The sequence below is a fragment of the Cricetulus griseus genome (assembly GCF_003668045.3).
Source record: "Cricetulus griseus strain 17A/GY chromosome 1 unlocalized genomic scaffold, alternate assembly CriGri-PICRH-1.0 chr1_0, whole genome shotgun sequence".
Classification (NCBI taxonomy): domain Eukaryota; kingdom Metazoa; phylum Chordata; class Mammalia; order Rodentia; family Cricetidae; genus Cricetulus; species Cricetulus griseus.
The window spans coordinates 246060318-246081782 of NW_023276806.1; the positions used below are offsets into that span (position 1 = coordinate 246060318).

The 21465-nt window shown below is 38.3% G+C and overlaps 2 protein-coding genes across 2 annotated transcripts; both read right to left on the reverse strand.

Moving 5' to 3' along the window:
• Positions 1 to 1127: 1127 nt before the first annotated feature.
• LOC118239536 (zinc finger protein 844-like) lies at positions 1128 to 8535 on the reverse strand. The gene is given in 3 exon segments (XM_035451449.1): positions 1128 to 1325; positions 7212 to 7288; positions 7473 to 8535. Coding segments are annotated over 3 exon segments (1338 nt in total).
• Positions 8536 to 10031: 1496 nt separating this feature from the next.
• LOC100751059 (zinc finger protein 431-like) lies at positions 10032 to 20856 on the reverse strand. Its single transcript, XM_035451450.1, has 3 exons — positions 20830 to 20856; positions 10302 to 10428; positions 10032 to 10096 (listed from the first exon to the last, which is right to left on the reverse strand). Exons 1-3 carry the CDS (start codon positions 20854 to 20856, stop codon positions 10032 to 10034), a joined length of 219 nt encoding a protein of 72 aa, XP_035307341.1.
• Positions 20857 to 21465: the final 609 nt, after the last annotated feature.

Genomic DNA, 21465 nt, shown 5'->3' on the forward strand with positions numbered 1-21465 from the left:
CATTTAATGATTCATTAGATTGACAAGATGTGTCAGATTAGCTCTTACATTTAAGTATGTTAAAAATTCACGTATCTTGTGAACTTGGGTTTCACCATTGGTAGAATAAGGACAGAATTCTGCCCTAGTTCCTTGATGAGTTAGAACAGACTCAGTTGGAAAGAAAAACAATACTGCTCATTGTTAGAAAACAGTAAGGCAGGAGGGTTGTATTTGATGGAACTATTCCAATACAGGTGTTAGTATCAGAGCTTGTGCCCTAACTACCCTAACTATCCAGGCTCAAGCACTCCTCCTTATTAAGCTAATTAAAAAACCAACTTATTCCAGGCAGTGTTGGCATTTGACCTTAATCCCTGAAGCTGGGAAGAAGAGGCTGGGGGATGGAATTAATCAACCTTGTGTACACAGTTAGGTTCAAGACCACACAAAGAAACTTTGTCTTGAAAAACAAAGAAAAAGAACGTAAGTTAGATGCTGTGATGTGCCCACCTGTAATTTAGGTACTCTGAAGGCAAGGTGAAAAAGTCTCTCTGATGTTCTAGAACATAGAAGTCTATCTGGTTAGTTCCAGGCCTGCCAACGTGAGAATATTCTTTAAGTAAAAATAGAACAAATTATAAAAGCTAAGTAAAATAAATTATTAACAATAACTGGAAATATGATTTTTTTCCAGTGTGACTAATTGGAACACTTGTTAAGATATAAGGTAACCAATTCATTCTTGGGTTCCTAACAAGTTTAAATAGCAGAGAAAAGATATGCAAAACTACATAATGCACCCAAGCCGGAATAGAATACCTTTTCCCCATCTCTAAACCCCATCCAAATCCTCCTGTTTTCTGTCCTGCAAGGGATCCAGATAGTGAGTAAATGTTTCTTAAGCATACATGTTCTCATCTATGGGACTCAATCTTTTCCCAGAATGATATTTGGGAAAATTTGAATTTCATGGGGTCCACTGTTTCAATAGTTGTTAGTGAAAAGGAGAGATACAAATGTCTCTTTAGGATGTCTGTATTCCTACCAGGCAGGCAGGTTTCAGGGATATCTGGGTGGGGAATAGGGAGCTTGAAGGAACAAATGGGTAACAACACAGGAAGCCTTCAAGGTGCCATCACTGGCAGCTACACTGTAGTTTGCAAAAATAAGGACAGTGGAAGACCCGTCAGGGGCTGACTCAGCACAGCTGGGCAGATAGAGTGCAGTGGGAGCTCGCTTGTCCTCAGGTACACCCCAAGCACTGCTGTCTGGACTTGCAGTCCTCTAGCTTCCTCCTTAGCAGTTCCTTGATGCTCCCAGCTCTTTGTAAATGGTTGATTTCCCTAGTCTCACAGTGACTTATGTTTAAGTTTCAGTTAAAAACCTCAATGTCATCTGAGATCACCATTGCTGAGGACTCCTAAGGGAAGGCATCGCAGGCCTCAGGGAAGCAGAATGTGACACTGTCAGTATTCAGACAAGTCAGTATCCATGCCTGCAGGTCCTTTTCTCTGCTTTGAAAGAAAAGAGAGAAAGCAGGGGTCCATCTGACTTTGTCCATGTGGTCTCCCATTTCTGCCTATTTACCATATTTGAGATCAGCACAGGCTTTGTGGCTTTGGTTAAGTGTCCAGCCCCCTTTAAAGGACATGTATTATCCTTTTCTCTCTTGATCATTTTTTGTATATTTGTGGAAGAAGTCATGTGACTTCACTGAGGAACATGACTCTCCTTGTGACAAGACCCTGGAGATCCTGACCCACTGTGGAGACTTTAGTGAATAATTCTGAGCATGAGCCAGGGGCATATGTGTCACTTCATTTTGTTTCTTTTCCTAAACAAAGTATATTGCTAACTGCCCTTATTGTCTCCTTCTCAGTCACAGATAAAATAGCTAGGACAAAAGGAAAATTTCACCCTCATGTCTCTCCTCTGAGTGAGTCAGAGGGGATGTTGTTAAAATGTCCACCCAACCTGATTCATCCTCTAAAGACCTTGATGTTTCAGGCATGTCCATGAAATCAGGCTTCTTAATAACAGGATGTTGTCAGTTTAACTAGTGTTAAAGTCATGATAGTTCATGAATTTTAATATTACATGTTTGCATAACTGTTCTGGAGTGAATGATTTTAACCACAAAAATATAGGAAAATACAAATAAACAGATCATATCAGGAGTTAATGGGATCAGTATAAAGACAGGGGATAAAGCAGAATCACAGAAACACACAGTCTCAAATAGCTGGGCCAATAAACTAACAAGTTGGGAGCAGTACATGAAAATAAGTGATAAATCCTGCCAACATGTAAGAGTAGATTCCTCAGTTATGTTGCTTATAGAATAAAATAAAAACCCTGGTATATCCCCAGAGGAGATAGAGTAGAAAAGAAGGCAGTATGAAGTGATCCAGCTTCAGCAGGTGAGTTCTTGGTGAGAATTCTACCAGATGTAAATATTAATCGCTCAAGAGGAAACTGTCTCTCAGCCTTCATGACACTGTAACTACAAATGCTGCTAACTAGGCACACTGTGCTACCTTGCAGTTGTGCCTAGTTACAAATGTCTTTGTTGGTTTGCAACATTGCTTATGGGTAATGGTGACTGGTGGAGAAGATAGAGGACAAGAGGCAAGAGAACAAACTTGTAGTTGTTGTGATCATTTTTAGAAACTTAGGGAGTAAAAACTGATTTTAAAACTGTTCATGCATATAATTGAAACTTCATAAATAAAAACAGCCCAGGCTATCTGGGCCCACTTTTTGAAAGAAGTGGTCACTCAGTCTTCATTGCATCATATCTACCCCAGGTCACTGAACTCTTGTGCAGATAGCTGTCCATCTCTCTTCCTACCTTTTCTGGAGACTTGGGCTCAGAAACTTCTTTCAGCAAGTATAAGTTTATATTGATTTCAGTCAGAGTCCAACCACATTATATTAGGAAAATTTATAATTGGAGGTATGCTCTTTCTTTTTTCTACTTATTTGAAGACAAGAGAATTCTACAAAGCCATGGATGTTCTGTAACTCACTAGGCAGAACAAGTTGGCCACAAACTGAAAGAGATTGGTCTCCTACTATCTGCCAATTGCTGGGATTACAGGAATGTACAATAGCTATGTGAGATGTTTTTTAATGACCTATATATAAATCAGAGAATGAAATGATGAAATGAGATATTTAAAAGGTGCCATCATTGTTTTGATGATCAGTAATACTTCTAGAAAATCTATAATAGTTTAAATTTACAAATCAATTAATATGTTCTCAATAATTATTTTCTTAGCTTTGTTAACGTCTATTATAAAATGTTTGAATGATGCTTGTGTGTATATATACCTATATTGTGGTATGTGGAATTGAGAGAACACCTTAGAGTTGTCTGTATCTACTTCTCCCATGTGAGTCCTGGAGATGAAACCCAGGGAGTTGTTTGACTGAATGTGACCTCAGTGGCCCATTTTTGGATTGAAAAATTCTTCATGTGTGTGCTGATGCACGAGTGTGTATATGCCTCAGGCCAAGCATAGAAGTAAGAGAAATATTTGTAGGAGTAAAATGGGTCTTCCAGAGATTGAACACAAATGAGGACTACCAGAAACAAAATTTACATATTGAGCCATTATGTGGTGTTCATCCGTGGTTCTGAGAAAGGGCTATGAAAAAGGGTTTAGTCCTCAGAATAAACTAACATGATCTAAACAAAAGATAGCAGGATATAATTTTCATCAACAAATGTGATTTATTATAGCAATTGTACTATTATCCTCGATCCTTAGATAACAATATTTTTACAATCTGAAAAGATTCCAAAATATTCCTGATATAATATTTCACCTAATCTTATTTGAGCATCAAGGAGACAGCTCAGTGGGAAATGTCTGTGGTGTGCAAGGCAGAAACCTGACCTTGATCAGCATATGAGGATGGCCTAAAGAATATCCCTCAAAATAGTCTTCCAGATTCCAAATATCTGCCATGGCCCATAAAACAAAAATCACATTAGGGACACACAATTAGGACATACAAATGTTTTTGCTTTTTAAAAATAAATGTCATTGCCATTGCATTATCTAACATCTCAAGACATCTCAAAAGGTAGTACTTAAAGGTGAAGTACCAAGTGGATAAGTAATGGGGACATGAAGAGGCATGAACACAAAAGAATAGAAACATATCCATAGCTCATCAAGCTATGTCATGCAATATATAGATGATTGCTTCTTATACTATTTTATAACATCTCTACCATACAGATGAAAATGAGGATTTGGATACACACATTAGGTTTTTTTGTTTGTTTGTTTGTTTGTTTTTTGTTTTTGTTTTTGTTTTTTGAGACAGGGTTTCTCTGTGTAGCTTTGGAGCCTATCCTGGCACTCGAGATGGAGACCAGGCTGGCCTCAAACTCACAGAGATCCACCTGCCTCTGCCTCCCAAGTGCTGGGATTAAAGGCGTGCGCCACCAATGCCTGGCTGATACACACATTAGGTATTTGATGTTGTTCTCTTCTATTAAGCACTTTGACATATAACGCTAAAATTTTTGACAAAACAGCACACTTTAGGGGCACAACTTCTATCACTGGACTTGTACTTGTACTCAGGAGGCCCAAACATGAGAAGCAGGAGTTCAGTTGTAGCCCTGTGTAATCACTGGCATCCAAGTAATACTGGATAACAAAAGGACCCATGGAAATGTATGAAAACATGGAAAGCAAAACCATAAACAACAACACACTTTCACAGACACACTTACTTGAAAGTTGTGATTGAACATTGCCTGATATTTAAATAAATAAAGGACCATTAGGTGACAGGCATCCCATTCTATACATTGCAACAGAGAAACACCTATCAACCATGCAAAACTACAATAGAAGATGAACAGAAGCCACAGAAGGAATATAAGAACTTGCCAAAAATTGCAGTAAATGGATTTGACAAAAATAGGGCAATCTTCAATGACTACTCCAAATGTTTCAAAATACAAACCACAATTGCAATTGTTGATCTTCATCATTACACTTTGGTGAACATGGCAAAAGAATTACTTTCTTTAAGGTTACAAAAAATATGAAAGAAGATTTTTTTTTCTTGAAACTGAAGGTAACTGAGATTTCTAAATTCTTTAGAAAATAATTTACTTGAATAGGCTTTAAAAAATCATGTACAAGTTCTTTTCAGTTTCCTGACATCATGATGATATAAAGGGGTCTGGAGAGATGGCTCAGATGTTAAGAGCATTAACTGCTCTTCCAGAGGTCCTGAGTTCAATTCCCAGCAATCAAATGGCGGGCCACAGTCATGTAAAATGAGATACAGTGCCCTCATATGTTGTGGAGAAAACCTGTACACAGAACACTGTATACATAATAAATAAGTCTTAAAAAGAATATAAGTCAGGTTAGGCATGGCAGTGTGTACCTGTAATACCAGCACTCAAGAGTCAGAAACAGGAGGGTCATTTTGAATTCAAGGCCCCTGAGGTGCATTCTTTTTTTTTTTTACTTGAGAAATGATATTTATTTTTTTAATTTGAATTAGAAACAAGATTGTTTACATGTCAATCCCAGTTCCCACTCCCTCTCTTCCCCCCTACCATCCCATCCTCAACTAAAACCCTACTTATCACATATCCTTTTTGCTCCCCATGGATGGTGAAGCCTTCCATGGGGGGGGTCATCAGAGTCTATCATATCCTTTGGGATAGGGGGTAGGCCCACCCCCATGTGTCTTGGCTCAGGGAATTTCCCTGTATGTAAATTGGGCTCCCAAAGTTCACACCTATGCAAAGAAAAGTACTGAACTATTACAGAAGGTCCCATAGATTTCTGAGGTCTCTTCACTGAAACCCACGTTCCTGGGGTCTGGATCAGTCCCATGCTGGTATCCCAGCTATCAGTCTGGGGACTAAGAGCTCCACATTGTTCAGGTCAGCTGTTTCTGTGGGTTTCACCAGCCTGGTCTGGACCCCTTTGCCCATCACTCGTTTTTCTCTGCAACTGGATTCCAGTTCAGTTCAATGATTAGTTGTGGGTGTCTGCTTCTACTTCCACCAGCTGCTGGATGAAGGCTATAGGATGGCATATAAGACAGTCATCAATCGCATTATCAGGGGATGGCATTTAATGTAGCTTCTCCTCTGTTGCTTAGATTGTTAGTTGGTGTTATCTTTGTAGATCTGAGGTATATTTTTTAAAAAATGTATGATGTATAAAGGTTTTAAAATAGTTTCAGGGCTTGAGACAAGGCCAAGCAGTTAAGTTCATTCCCAGGAACAAAATTGGGTTTTTGGCCACTTCTGATTCCTACAACAAGAGGTCTCACGTTCTTGAGATACAGCATGCCTATACACAAGCACATGCCTACATAAAGACACACTGAAATCATAAGATTAAAATTAAAACAATTCATTAATCAAATCTTTACTCATGAGTGTTTTTCTCATATAAGTATTCATTCCTGTACCTATGATCTAAAGGCAAAGTTTTCCTCATCATGTATTGCTTCATGACACAGAAAACAAACATGTAAGGCTTTAAGTCATAGAAAGCAATCTTCAGTAGGTGGTATCATTTGGGGAGATTTAGAAAGTACTATCCTGCTGGAGAAAATATGTCACTGGGGATGGCTTTGAGAGTTTATATCCGCACACCATTTCCAATAGCCACTCTCTACTTCATGCTGCAGATTGAGAATGTGAGCTCTAAGCTTCCTGCTTTGGCTGCCATGTATGAAACTTCTTGCCAAGCCACTTTCATGGTGATCTTGCAACCATAATCCAATTTAAAGTCTTTCATAAACTGCCTTAGACATTATTCTATATCACAGAATCAAGAAAGGCACTAATATGCATCCATTAAATTTTAAACCTGGAGATTAGTTATTTCATGTAATTGAAGAGAAGTATGAAATCTAAAAAGGTTATCTTATTTACATTAAGAGGCTTTTGTCCATATCAATTTGCATGTACAAACAATATAAAGAATGGCAGCATCATGAATGGACTGTTGACACTTCAGATTTTTTCCTGCAGAATAACTAATTTTGTATAACTGAATGTAATTGCATTAGCTAATGATCTTATAAAAGACATCATACTCACACTGCCTTCAATGTTTATTTCGTGTCCTCAAAGATTATTATTACATGCAAATATTTGAACAGATTGGTTAAACACTACAGGTAATAGTCTTGTATGAAAACTAGCATGAACTTTAAAACAATACCATGCTTACTACATTTATCAGGTTTCTCTGAAGTTTTATTTTTCTCATGATTTCAAAGATTACTGATACATGCAAAGAATTTACCACATTGTTTAAATTCATAGATTTCAATCCAGCATGTCTTCTTTTATATATTCAGAGACAACTCTGTGCATAAAGGCTTTGTTGCATTGATTACATAGGTCACATTAATTATATTAATTAATTTTCTCTCCAGAATGAATTCTTTTATGTGTTTGAAGAGGATGGTGTCACAAAAAGGCTTTATTTCATTGATTACATTTGTAGGATTTCTCTCCATTATGTATTCTTTTATGGCGTTGAAGACTATTGTGGTGTCCAAAAGCTTTATCACATTGATTACATTTGTAGGGTTTCTGTCCAGTATGTGTTCTTTTATGCTGTTGAAAATTATCATGACGTGCAAAGGCTTTACCACATTGATTACATATGTAGTGTTTCTCTCCAGCATGTGTTATTTTATGGTGCTGAAGACTACTGTGGTGTGCAAAAGCTTTATCACATTGATCACATTTGTATGGTTTCTCTCCAGTATGTCTCCTTTCATGAATTTTGAGATTTTGGCAATAGGCAAAGGCTTTACCACACTGATTGCATTCATAAGGTTTCTCTCCAGTATGTGTTCTTTCATGTACTCGGAGATTACTCTGTTGTGTAAAGGCTTTATCACACTGATTGCATTGGTAGGGTTTCTCTCCAATATGTGTTCTATTATGGTGTCGAAGATAACTGTGTTGTGCAAAGCATTTACCACATAGAGTACATTCATAAGGTTTCTCTCCAGAATGTGTTCTTTTATGGTGTTTAAGACCACTGTGCTGTGTAAAGGCTTTATCACATTGATTACATTTGTATGGTTTCTTTCCCGTATGTGTTCTTTCATGTCTTTGCAGATTACTGCAATATGCAAATGCTTTACCACATCGATTACATTCATAGGGCTTCTCTCCAGTATGTGTTCTTTCATGTACTCGGAGATTACTCTGTTGTGTAAAGGCTTTATCACATTGATTGCATTGGTAGAGTTTCTCTCCAATATGAGTTTTTTTATGGTGTTGAAGACTACGGCAGTGTGAAAAACCTTTATCACATTGATTACATTTGTAAGGTTTCTCTCCAGTATGTATTCTTTCATGTATTTGTAGATAACTGTGACTTGCAAAGACTTTACCACATTGAGTATATTCAAAAGATTTCTCTCTAGTATGTGTTCTTTTCTGCATTTGTAGATAACTATGACATTCAAAGGCTTTACCACACCTAATATACTGAGAGGATTCTTCTTCAGATTGAATCTTTTCATGCCTGTGAAAATAATTGTTAATGTAAATGCTCTACCATGTTTATTACACTGATGAATCATTTTACCATAAAAATTAATTTTATAATTAGACTACTTATAAAAGAAATTACATCTTAAGGGTTTCATTTTGTTTACATCTACAGTGCTCCCCTTCATTATGGGCTGTTTTGCATCTTTAAAGATGCCTGTGTTAGTGGAGGTCTTTATTAACACAGTTCACTGTGGTATTGGAATAGCTATAATCCCCATAGTCTCATGTGTTGGAATGCTTGCCTGATAGGTAATGCCTCTATTAGAATATGTGGCTTTGTTTGAGCAGGTGTGATCTTGATGGAAGAAGTATGTCACCATAGAGATTGGCTTTGAAGTTTTATATGCTGAGGCTATGCCCAGGGTGTCACACCATCTCTTTCTGCTACCTGCAGATAAAGAGGCAGAACTCATCTTCCTCTTCAGCACCATTTATGTTTGCATGCCACCATGTTTTCTGCCATAATGATAATAGACTAAGTCTCTACAACTCTAAACCAGTCCCTATTAAATGCTTTCATTTATAAGAGTCATTGTGGATGTAAACACTGTGGTCTTAGTGTCTCTTCACAGCAAGAGAAACTCTAGATAGATACTCCCGCATAGAGCATTCCTTTTCTATATTAGGTTTTTCACATATATTAAGAGAACAGGAAGAACTCAAAGTTTACTACACTGCTTTCATCAATTTTTCTATACTGAGTCATATTTAATTTGCAAAAAGAACCAGGATAATCAAAAGAATTTTCACGTTCCTAGTATGCATAGGGCTTTTCTGCAGTGTCAGTTTGTTGATGTATTCCCAATGAAGTTGAAAAACCAATTAATTGTAAACTTATATTACATTCAGAAGGTATACTCAAAGTGGAGACTAATATATTTTCTACTTGATCTGGAGACAGAGATATGTTGCTTCTTTGCATATCCACATGCTTCAATGGATTGTATCCATTGTGTCACATGATATACCTAACAAAGGAAAGGTTTCCATATCACCTTCACACAGTTCTCCAGAAGAACATTTTTGATTCTCAAAAACTGTCCATATTACTACACTTAGCAAAGTCAATAAATGTATATGAATAATACTAGCTTTACTCTTGACTACTTTCTTATTAGAAAACCTTGAACATATATGAGTTACCTATCAAATGTGTACATCTTGAAATATCTTGGTATTATGAAACAAAATTCATTGGAAGTTCTAGGGCATAGCTCACATAGGGCTATGATTCAAATTGTGATATCAGATAAGGTATTGTTTCTTTGTCTTCTTTCTATGTGGAATGCATTTCAAATACAAATTTACTACCTGACATTGAAGTACATGGTTTAGTGCTAATTTAGTTATCAATAAATTGTAAATATATAAAGCTGTGCTTGTTTACACTATTGCTTCTCTTTAGAACTTCCAGGACACACTAAAATTTCTTCAGAGGCACATTTATATGAGCTGTGCATGAAAATTACCTTCCATGTTGTGTAGATATTTGATCAGGTTCTTCAATATTATTGTCTTCCCAATTGTAGCCTAAATTATAATACCAGAAAATATATGAAACATTTCAGTTATTATGCAAAATTTAAAATGGTACTTTCATTGAACCTCATAACTATGACTGATTTATTGACAATATTCTTCCTCTTTCTCAATCAAAATTACAAAAGAGAATCAATTACCAAGAAAGAGTTGTCCTTATTTAAAAAAAAAAAGGACTATGAATTCATAGTCTTACCTATGTCAGTGAGGTTCCTGTAGGTATCCCGCATCACTTCTTTGTAGAGATTCTTCTGGGAAGTATCCATCAAAGCCCACTCATCCGACGTGAAATTTACATGCACATCATCATAAGTCACTGCATTCTAAAATATCCCAGTACAATGTACAACAGAAAGCATGATATTGACAACACTGTAAATATATACTTCTTTAAAATATATTCATATACTTCTGATGCATTTCGCACTTATTTCATGACAGAAGTTCTAGTGAAATCACATCATTTTAGAAGGAAACCGAATAATGATACTCACCTCTGTCATTTCTACATATTTTGAACAGAATATAGCCTTTCAAGGTAAATGTATCTTAAGAGACATAAGGAGCATGACAATTAAGCAGGTCAATAATACTGGTCACACATTAGGGAAATCATATGAACAATTACTAACTAGAAAAAAGATGGGTGAGGTGGTTGTTTTGGCTCATGCCTTTAATCCCAGCACTCAGGAAGGCCAGGCAGGTGTATTTCTACTGCGAAAAGTCTTTCCGTACACTACTAATATGTATTACTGTCATTGGGTAATAAAGAGCTCACTGGCTCATAACTGAGCAGGAAAAGGTTAGGGGCAAAACCAAACTAAGAGGATGCTGGGTAGAAGAAGGACAAAAGAGAGTTACCAGAGACATGGAGAGAAGAAAGATGGACATTCCATGCTGAGAAAAGTTACCAAGTCACATGGCAAAGCATAGACGAGAAATATGGGTTAATGTAAATGAAAAAGTTAACTAGTAACAAGTTTGAGTTGTTGACCAAGCATTTGTAAATAATATTAAGATTCTGTGTTGGTTATTAAGGAGTGGGTGGTAGAGATAGGAAACCTCCACCTACAAATTGCATTCCAAAGGACTGGAATTCCCAGTAAGACCTGAAAGAGCTTTAAAAAGGTTTCTAAACTCACAGAAACATGTGAAACTTGGCTTCCTAGTCTCATGTTTCTCATGCCAGCCACAGTACTGAAAAAGGTTTCCAGCAGCTGCCTATGAAAGTGCCAGCTACCAGGCACCTTGCACTACAGCCATGCACTAAACTAAGCTATACCAGCAGCAGCTGGCTTAGCAGTTTAAAATTATTCTTATTGTACTAGAAAGAGATTACAGATATACAGTTAAGAAAGACTGAGAGAGACAGAGAAAAAAACTTCTAAACAGGTTAGAGTGTGTTTAAACATATGCATGAGCTTGTGAGTGTAAAGACAAAGTACAGACAATTAAAAAAAATTATAGTTTTAAAGCAATGAAATCCTTAAAAAGAGTATAAGTACTATAAAAGAAAAAAGCCACTAAATGGTGGGAAATAGAGTCTTAATTCTATATGTTATTGTATTGTATTTAAATTATTTGGCTGCTAAGAGACACAGGATAATGAAAGCCAATATAATAAACCTACCTACATGTTTTAGAAATATCCAGAATATAAAACTTAAGCCAAACATATACCTTTTTGGGGGAGAAGTTATGCTTTTAGTTTCACAGAAGAGGACAGACAATTAATTCATTCCAGCTTTAAAAAAAATTAGGTTCCATCAGGGAAGACCCTGAAATCCTGGCTACAGACACAATGCCTCTGTTGCAGTTTGTGAGTTCTATTTCCAAAACAGCTTCAAGGTTGCTGTTGAAGATGGTCCACTGCAAGCATGAGTCTTCTGGTGTAGGGGACAGTGTAAGCCACACCTGCTAGAAGCTGACTACAAGTGTGCTTACACTGTCCCCCACATTCTGGCCCAGAAACCTGGTCTCAATGACACATCAGCTCCAAATGAATATACAGACACTATATTAATTATATTACTGTTGGCAGTTGTTGAGGGCTTCTTACTTTGCTAGCTCTGCCTTAATTATTTAACCCACTTCTATTAATCCATATACTTCCACGTAGTCTTAACGGAAATGCCAGACTTGAAACTCCTTTGCCTGCTACATGATGACTGCTCAGCATCTCCACAGAGAAGAGAGTGATTTCCTGTTTGGCCCTGCTTTTATCCTGCTTCTGCTCAACTACATCACTTCCTGTCTGGTCCATCAGCCAATCAGTGTTTTATTCATTAAGTAATGAGGAAAACATATATACAGAAGACATTACCCATCAGTGCACCCTCACAAAGTACTCCAGCCCCAAACTAACAATTATCCTGATTTTTCAACATTTCCTCAAAGGTGTCAGTGCACCAAAACAACAGGAAGTGGCCTAGGAAATGATGTCCACCTTCTCAAAAACATAGTTAATGGATGCTTATTATCATTTAAAGGAGATTGGTTACAAGTTGTTAATGGTAATGGTCAGGAAAAAAATCTAAACAATGGAGATTAAATTCAGGTATCTAAAGGAACAAAGGGGGATATGATACAAATTTAAGGTTATTTTTCTTATACTGTACATACATTCAACTTTTTAAAAACTTATTTGTGTAAACTGATACCAATTTAAATTTATTTTTTTCTTCTACTTTTGCTAAAGGTATTACCTATACAGCCTTTACCTACACACCTTGTTTAATTATGTATTATGAAGTTTTATTTCTTTATTATGTAAAACAGCTCATGGTGAAACCAATTTACTTCAAAGAGTATGATGGCCATTGAAAAAACTCCATATGGACTTTCCTTCCTTCCTTCCTTCCTTCCTCCCTCCCTCTCTCCCTTCCTTCTTTCCTTTCCTTTCTTTCCCTTCCTTCCTTCCTTCCTTTCTTTCTTTTTCAAGATAGAGTTTCTGTCTAGCTTTGGAAACTGTCCTAGAACTTGCTCTATAGACCAGGATGGCCTCTAACTAAGAGAGATCCACCTGTCTATGCCTCCATAGTGCTTGGATAAAGGTGTATGCCATCACTGTCTGTCGAGTTCTCTTTCTTTATGACAAAAGCTAGCCATTAAGAAAAGAAACTGCCCTAGTTTCAACTGCTAAGAATATGATGTCCAAACTGCACAAGCAGGGCACAAAGTAAAGCAACTTTTGACTTTTGCCAAGACAGGGTAGGATAACCCTGCAGAACTTGCTGCTTCTAAAAAAAAAGTCTCTCAGATATTTTAGGTCTGTAAGTCAAAGTTTGATGCCTCAACATCACAGAAGAACCTAGGGTGACTGTCTAGATAATCAGAAGTCTCTGTGATTAGGTAATGTTATACCACTCCGGGATCTTTGATGGACCTCAGATAGTTATAATTTTACTTAGTTATATAGAAAGTAAATTAGGCACAAAACTTGGAACTCACAAAGATAAGGTAGATAATAGAGTACTTACCCTAATTTTGACAAATACAAATGGAGAAGTTGTTATAAATTTAATTCTTATTTAACTGTTTTTGTTATATAAGGTTGTACTGTGTTAAAAATAAAACCTTTTTACTTAGATAAGAAGGAAGAAATGCTGAAAAACAGTCTTTTTGAATACTATAAGTATGTATAACTCTCATTAGGTAGTAAAGACCTTACTGACCTGTAGCTGGGCAGAATGTGGTTAAGCAGGAAAAAGACTTAAAGGATGTTGGGGGGAAGAAGGCAAATTTTCAGTCAGAGGAGAGTCACCAGAGACACAGAAAGAAGAAAGATGGACATGCTCTACTGAGAAAAGTTACCAAGCCACATGGCGAAACATAGATCAGAAACATGGGAAAATTTAAATGTAAGAGTTAGCTAGTAACAAGCCTGAACTATCAGCAGAGCATCTACACATACTATTAAAATTCCATGTTAGTTATTTCGGAGTGGGAGGTTGGGATAGGAAAACCCCACCTACATATGTCATTGTCTTGGATGCCAGAATGGTCTATGAAAGGAGTTCCAGGACAGAAAGAGATACATATTAAGACTGCCAATCAAACAAATAAACTAGGTATAAAGAACTCATGAGATGTTTACTGAAGTTCTTACACAGATTATGGATTCACCCCTGTTCTATATTCATCTACCAGAAACCTGAAATGTCCTAGTGTAAAGTGCAACCTTACTAAGATGTTGCTAAAAGGGAATGAGTATTCAAAAAATGAGTATTGCAAAGAAATCACTTGTGTCTTTGACTTGATGACACTTACTGTCAAAATTCACCAGTAGGACACAATAAAAGGGACTGATGAACATTGCCAAGACAAGGTAGGACAGGCCTTCAAAATTTTCCTGCTTCTGAAAAAATTATGTCAGAAATTCTAGGCCTGAATGCCAAAGGTGGATACCCCAATGTTACAGAGGAACTTTTGGTGACTTTTCAGGCAGCCTAATATCCCTGTCATTTGGTAACATTTTAATCTTCTGGAGTCTTTGTAGGAGTTAAAGACTACCTAGTTATAGTTTTCCTTTGTTATGCTAGAAGGTAAATTATGTACAAAACTTCAGACTTTAGATAATATAGAAAATATAGAACTTTCTCTAATTTGGCCAAATGCAAATGGATTAGATATTGTTACTGTAATTCTTACTTGATAACTATTTCTGTTACGCATAATTTTACTATGTTAAAGTTAAAACATTCCTTTTTACCAGAAACTGGAAGCAGCCTAGATGCCGCTCAACTGAAGAATGGATACAGAAAATGTGGTACATTTACACAATGGAGTACTACTCAGCAGAAAAAAAAAAAAAAAACAATGGAATCTTGAAATTTGCAGGAAAATGGATGGAACTCGAAGAAACCATTCTGAGCCAGGTAACCCAATCACAAAAAGACAAACATGATATGTACTCACTCATATGTGGATTTTAGACATAGAGTAAAGGATTACCAGCCTACAATCTACACTGCCATAGATGCTAGTAAACAAGGAGGACCCTAAGAGAGGCATACATTGTCCCCTGGAGAAGGGGAAAGGGTCAAGATCTCCTGAGCAAATTGGGAGCATGGCAAGTGGGGGGAGGGAGCTACGAGAATGAAAAGGGAAGAAGAGGAAGAATGCAGAGGTCATGAGGGAGCAGAAAGGTTGAGTCAGGTGAAGAATAGAAGAAAAGGTATGTGATAGGTAGGGTTTTAGTTGGGGGTGGTAGGGGAGGACAGGAGGGAGAAGGGAACTGGGATTGTTATGTAAAACAATCTTGTTTCTAATCCAAATAAATAAAGTGATTAAAATAAAAAAGAAAAATAAACTTAAAACATTCCTTTTTAGTTAGAAAAAGGAGATAAATGCTATCGAATAATCCTTCTATACACTATGATCATACAAACTCTCAATAACTAATAAAGAGTTGATTCAATAGAAGCAAGGCAGGAAGCATAGGTGGGAAAGACAGAGACACAGAGAATTCTGGGAAGGAGGGTGGATTCTGAGGAGAAACTTCAGCATTCTGTAGTTAAAAGTAAGATCAAAATAAGATTGAGTAATTGGCCAGGCATTGGAAAGTAATTTTAAACCTCCAAGTGAGTAATTATTTGAAATCTGATGCAGGGTGGGGCAGGACATAGAAACTTCCTCCTACAGATACAAGTCTCCCCCTTGGATGTTGAGATCAGAATACAGATCATTCCTTCCAAGAATATGTGATGAGCCACCTGCTAAGCCTGATAGTAGTTTTCATCCAATAAACTGTCTTTCACAGAGCAAAAAACAACAACAAAACATGAATAAATAAAACAAATTATCCCTGGGAACATGAGGCATCCATATGGAAAATTTACAGCATGAAGTGAGTACAATCCAAAGAAAATTCCCAACAACTTATAACAGAATACGTGTTTGCATAGCTACACACAAAGTAGAAACACTCAGAATTTGTTAAAGGATTATGAAAAAATATGATGCCACATTTTACCTTCTTTACTAACAAAAAAGCTATAACAATCAAAAATGTGTACAATACTTGTGAAAGAATGAAAGGAATTAGAAGAAAAATATAAAGACAAAAGCAGAAAAGTAGCCGGGCGTTGGTGGCTTTAATCCCAGCACCCTGAAGGCAGAGGCAGGTGGATCTCTGTGAGTTCAAGGCCCGCCTGGTCTCCAGAGTGAGTGCCAGGATAGGCTCCAAAGCTACACAGAGAAACCCTGTCTCGAAAAAAACCAAAAAAAAAAAAAAAAGCAGAAAAGTATTGCCAAACTTTAATCAAAAGACCAAAGAAAACTCAGGTAGGAAAACTGTGATTTTGCCCAATGTTATGAAGCTACCTATTATTCTTTGTGTAGAGAAACTAAATAGACACATACTTTGCATCTCCCCAAAATTAATGCAAAGTGAGCCTTAGATTGTTATGTTTCTGACACTACAGCTATTGACATCTCCCAAACAGGGGGTACCCATGTCAAGAGCTCTCTGCAAATAGAGGTGATCTTCTGGTATAGCTCCAAAAATTCTCATAGCCCCCTATAATTTCAGTCAAACACAGCCCTACTGATGCCCAATATTAAAACAATGTAGAAAAATAATTTTATGTCTATTTCCTTCCACATGGATTATGTTAGATGAAGTGGAATCTACCCTATCTACCTACCCAAACACCATGGACACCTGAAACACCTCTGCGGTTCAGAACATTTTTTTTCTCCCCTTGAACTGAACTTCCTTGAGTCAAGTCACTATGGGTGCTGATAGTAGAAACTTAAGACAATTCTGATCATGTATTGCTGAAGGATGAACATCATCACTGCTTTCTACACATTCCTGAACTATCTGTGACATTTAAACACAAACCTGAAAGTGGAATGAAACATTCAGAACTTCTACAAACCAGAATTTCATTTTTCTAATTCCTCTTCCTATTGTACACCAAAAGAGATGCCTCTGTGTGTACATTGGACAGTGACATATGCATCATAGCCTCTGGTAGCCAGGGTATAGAACCTCACCCTCTTCAGGGAATCCACATAGACAACAAAATCCAATCTGTTTCATGATTTATCCCAGTCCCAGCAATGGTGGCAGCTCATCAAGAAAGCTCCTCCTGCTCTGTGACAGTAAAGACACTGAACACATACTCACCAAGTCATTGCTTGTGGCCTCCCTCACAGCTTCCTGCAGATGTATCAGAGGAGAGCCCTAAAATGATTCTGTAAGTTCCCTTCTATTGCTGCTTGTGATTGCTAAGCCTTCCCCAGAGTAACACAGTAGATAGGGCCCAGCTGTCTGTGCCTCAGGACATTGGCATCTTCCCTACAGAATGATCAGAGATCAAGTGACTCCCATAGCACAGGCCTTCCCAGATCAGCCCTTCCAATCCAGTAGACAGAGCCCTAGTCTGGGGCATGGAATTTTATTAGAAATTCTTGTAATCCTCCCAGCACTTCCTGTTCCTCTTCCAAGGCACAGGGTCCTTTGTGTGTACATTCTTTACCCACTCAGGGTCCAGCATAGGGAACCCATTGCTTCAGAGATCTTAAGTCTTATAGCCAAAAAGACATTGCATTACAACAGCAACTGTGGTTATTGTTTAACTGTTGTTAAAAAGAAAAGAGGCCATGAATGAGAACAAGGAAGAATCCTGGTAGGGCTTGGGGCAGGAAAATGACTGTCTACATGATGTACTTAAAATCTCCAAGAATTGTTTTCATAAGTTGAAATAGGATTCATGGTCATATACTCTAGAGACTAGGGATTTGTATGACCATGTACCAAAGATTACTCATTCCATTTCTATCCACCAGAGCATCTTAAACCAGGAAAATAACAGTTTTTCAGACATGGCCACAACATTTTCCCCAGACCTTCCCTTTTGGTAGAAGTAGGGTAAAGCAATAATTTGCTTCCATAATAAGGTCAGTTTTCTATCCAGAAGCTTCATTGATCTTGTGTATGGACACCAATTATTGGTCAGTCAGAACATTTATTGGTCCTCTAAAATTTATTACATAACTCCACACTGCTAATATTAATTATTGTCAAAGCAAAAAAGCCCTCATCTTGCTGGCTGCCTGTCCCTTTCTGCACTTTCACTACACCAGGTTCAAAGTTGTTCAATGAGCTCAGTACTTGCCCACACTCCTCTTCATTTGTAATTTCCAATAAAAGCCAGAGAGATTAGAGAACACTTACTCACTCATCTCTTTTCCTTTTTACTGACCACTCAAGGCTCAGCCTGGAAGGAGTAGCAGAACTGCCTTCCCAGCAATGAGAAGCGGAGGCAGGATTAGGTGTTCAAAGCAATTCTTAATTATATAGTGTGAGGTAAGCCTAAGATACAGGAAGCATTGATCAAACATAAATAAAAACCAGCAGCAACTGAGAGAAAAGGAATCAAACCATGACTGATGGATGCTGAGATCTGTTACCTGACACAGAGTTACAGGCAATGGCCTGTTTCTCAAACCTCTGAGTTGATTTTCACTGTGTCAAGCAGGACTGGACATATATGCATAGAAGAGTTCCCTATGTAAATTCAATATCCAATGGCTCAATCCAACCCTTTCAACTTGTACACCCACTAAGCAGCTTTGTCTTCATTCACATGGCATGAATTCATATATGCTGTGAAATTACAAAATCACTTCTGTCTGCCTCAAATCATATCCTTTTCCCAATGGTTACTCCAGCAGGTGACTGTCTATCATGTTTCCCTCTGAAGTTTACTCAATACATGATTGTTTCTAGACTAGTCTGAAGGCAGAATCCATGGTCCACCTGCAATTCCTTTTCCTAGGAGTACAATGGGTAGAGGAATACATGACTCAAATGGGTAATTTTAAGACTGAGGTGGCACAGTCATTTAAGAATTTTAAGGTTGCAAAATAGAGGACAGCAATGTTGTTCACCAGGAGAGCCACAGAATGGTATTAAGGTCACCAAGGTTGACATTAGAGAGCTTGTCTCAAAGACATTTTTCTAAAAGGCTGGAAGTGCAATGGTTCTAGAATTAATCTCTCCTTTCAATGGAGAGATTACTCAAAAATTATGAGGAAAAATCTCTATACTGATAGCATGCGTACATCTCTCACTAATGCTCAAAGAAGAGAGAGCCTAGAACAGATTTTCACTCCATATATACTGTCATCCTTAAGTGTCTTTTAGGTTAAGGCTTCAAGTAAAACCGGGGACAATTTAAATAGGGACAGGAGAATGCAAGTGTAGCTGCATAAGTAGATGGAAGATTTACACAGTAAAGATATTCCAAGAATTATTCCTTAAGTATACCAGTGACTTGAGAGAGCAGGCCATAATTCAGGGACACAGTCCTTAAGGGCAAGTGCCAGGGGGTGAGAGAAAGGAAAAGTAGAAGGTAAAAACAAATCAAAGCTGGGCAGGGGACATGTCACACAAGCCTGTCTCATGCCAAGTAAGCTTCTTTAAAAGGTAGCATGTTGTATACTACTTCCAGAGGGGAAATGGGAACTTCTCTGAAGCCCGTAGAAACGGACACACAGTGGGACAGACTCAGCAGAAGGCCAACCAAACAATGCTGCACAAGGGAGCACAGGGTTTCTCAAGAATATTACTGACTGAGCCCACAGTGGCTTTGGGACTGATAATCACAGTTCCATGTGGTTGGATTCTCAGGATCTGAAGCAAGCCTACCACACAGGTCCTGACCCTAGACCATAACCAACTCTGGCAAGAACATTCCTGGTGTCAGAAAATGAGATGAATTTCATTCTCAATCCATCAGGCTCTTAGGATAAGCTCCCAAGGTCTAAGCCTCAGGCTGTTCCTGGCACTATTAAGCCTTTTCCTGGGTATCTTCTCTTTATAGGATGGCCTCACAGATGACTTGATTGATCAGGATAGCCCCCAACACAACAGTGTGTTTCCTTTTCACAGGGTTGTCATCAGGTATCTTGCCCATCTGGAAGAACTATGCTTTCTATAGGAGAAAACGAACAGGACTTGCTGGCTTTGATGTCAAAATATTTCTACACACATCTCCCTGTGTAGGTGCAGTTTACAGAGACAAGTTATTCAGTGGCAGCCACCTGCATCTGAAGGGACCAGCTTCCCTTTTGGCAGCCATAATGGCCAAACACGTGCTTCTATGACCTTGTCCTAGACACTAGAAAGTCAGATGCCTGTTTCGTGACAAGGAGCCAATCAGAAGTTAGCTGGTGGTGCTATGCTTTACGACCCTGGGTGTGCTTTTGGACAAGCGCACAGCAACCACCCTGGGAGGGCCTATGGGCCATAACAACCAGTTGACCAATCAACACAGGGGAAACCCTCCAAGCCTGGAGGCACACCAATCCTGAACCTGTGCGTACCCCTAGACACTCCCCTTACGCTGCCCTATAAAGATCTGTGCGCAGCGGCTTCAAACTGTCTTTGCTAGCCATCCACCATGGTGCGTGGGTCAAAGACCCGAGCTAACATGGGGTTAGCTCCTTAAACTACAATAAAGCCTCATGCAATTTGCATCAAGCTTTCGCCTCCATTCTGTGATTGGGGTGGCCGCAGTCCTGGACTAAGATTCTGGAAGCCTCAGCTTTCCGAGGGTCTTACACATCCAGGGAGTCTAAGAACCACATGGGACTTCACAGGACACCTAATCTGGCTACAGGGCGGGAAGCAGTTCCTGGGAGGACTTGCTACACCAGCTTTCAAGGCTCAACAACTTCTTCCCTTCTGAGTCCCACAGCCCATTGCTCACCTTGTCAGGGCTTCCCACCTCGGCCATGCTTCCTTCACAGCTCCTCACAGCACAGCACCCAGAACCACTGGCCCTGCTCCACGACAAAGCCAAACATTCAACATGGCACCTGGAAGAGGCCTAGACCACTCCTGACTGGCAGGTTGGTCTTCAGGTCCTGATTGGCTAGTGAAGCCTGAGGGACCGCAGCACCTCCCTTAGGGTTACAAAGTGCTTAAAGACACAGCACAGTGGTTTCTGGCCCTGCCTTCTCACCCAGACAAAGATCTTTGCCAGATTTGGAGAGATTTGCATTTCAATAGCGCTTATACCAGGCTGCAGTGGCTGACCTTGCTCGCTTAAAAGTCTGTATTGTATTATAGTAAGACGTATCTCAAGTATATGCACATACAGCTAAAAATAAAAAAAAAAAAAGAGTTTGTTTTCTTGTTTGAGACAGGATCAATTAGAAAACCCCAGCTTGCCTGGTTCACACTCTGTTATGTTCAATGAACAATATATATTGAATTTTTTTAAAAAAAACAATTCCAGTATATATTTCATTCTAACTATTTGGCTCATTATTCAATGCATCACATTTTTTCTATACAAGGGGGAGCATCCAAGCAATTTTCTTTATATTTACTTATTTTATTA

Excerpts from the sequence above, each read along its gene's own strand:
- LOC100751059 (XM_035451450.1), bottom strand. The coding sequence starts at position 20,856 with ATGGCCGAGGTGGGAAGCCCTGACAAG. Across the intron at positions 10,429-20,829 it reads AGGTGGGAAGCCCTGACAAG|AATGCAGTGACTTATGATGA; the intron begins GTGAGCAATGGG and ends GGGATATTTTAG. Across the intron at positions 10,097-10,301 it reads CAGGAACCTCACTGACATAG|GCTACAATTGGGAAGACAAT; the intron begins GTAAGACTATGA and ends ATTATAATTTAG.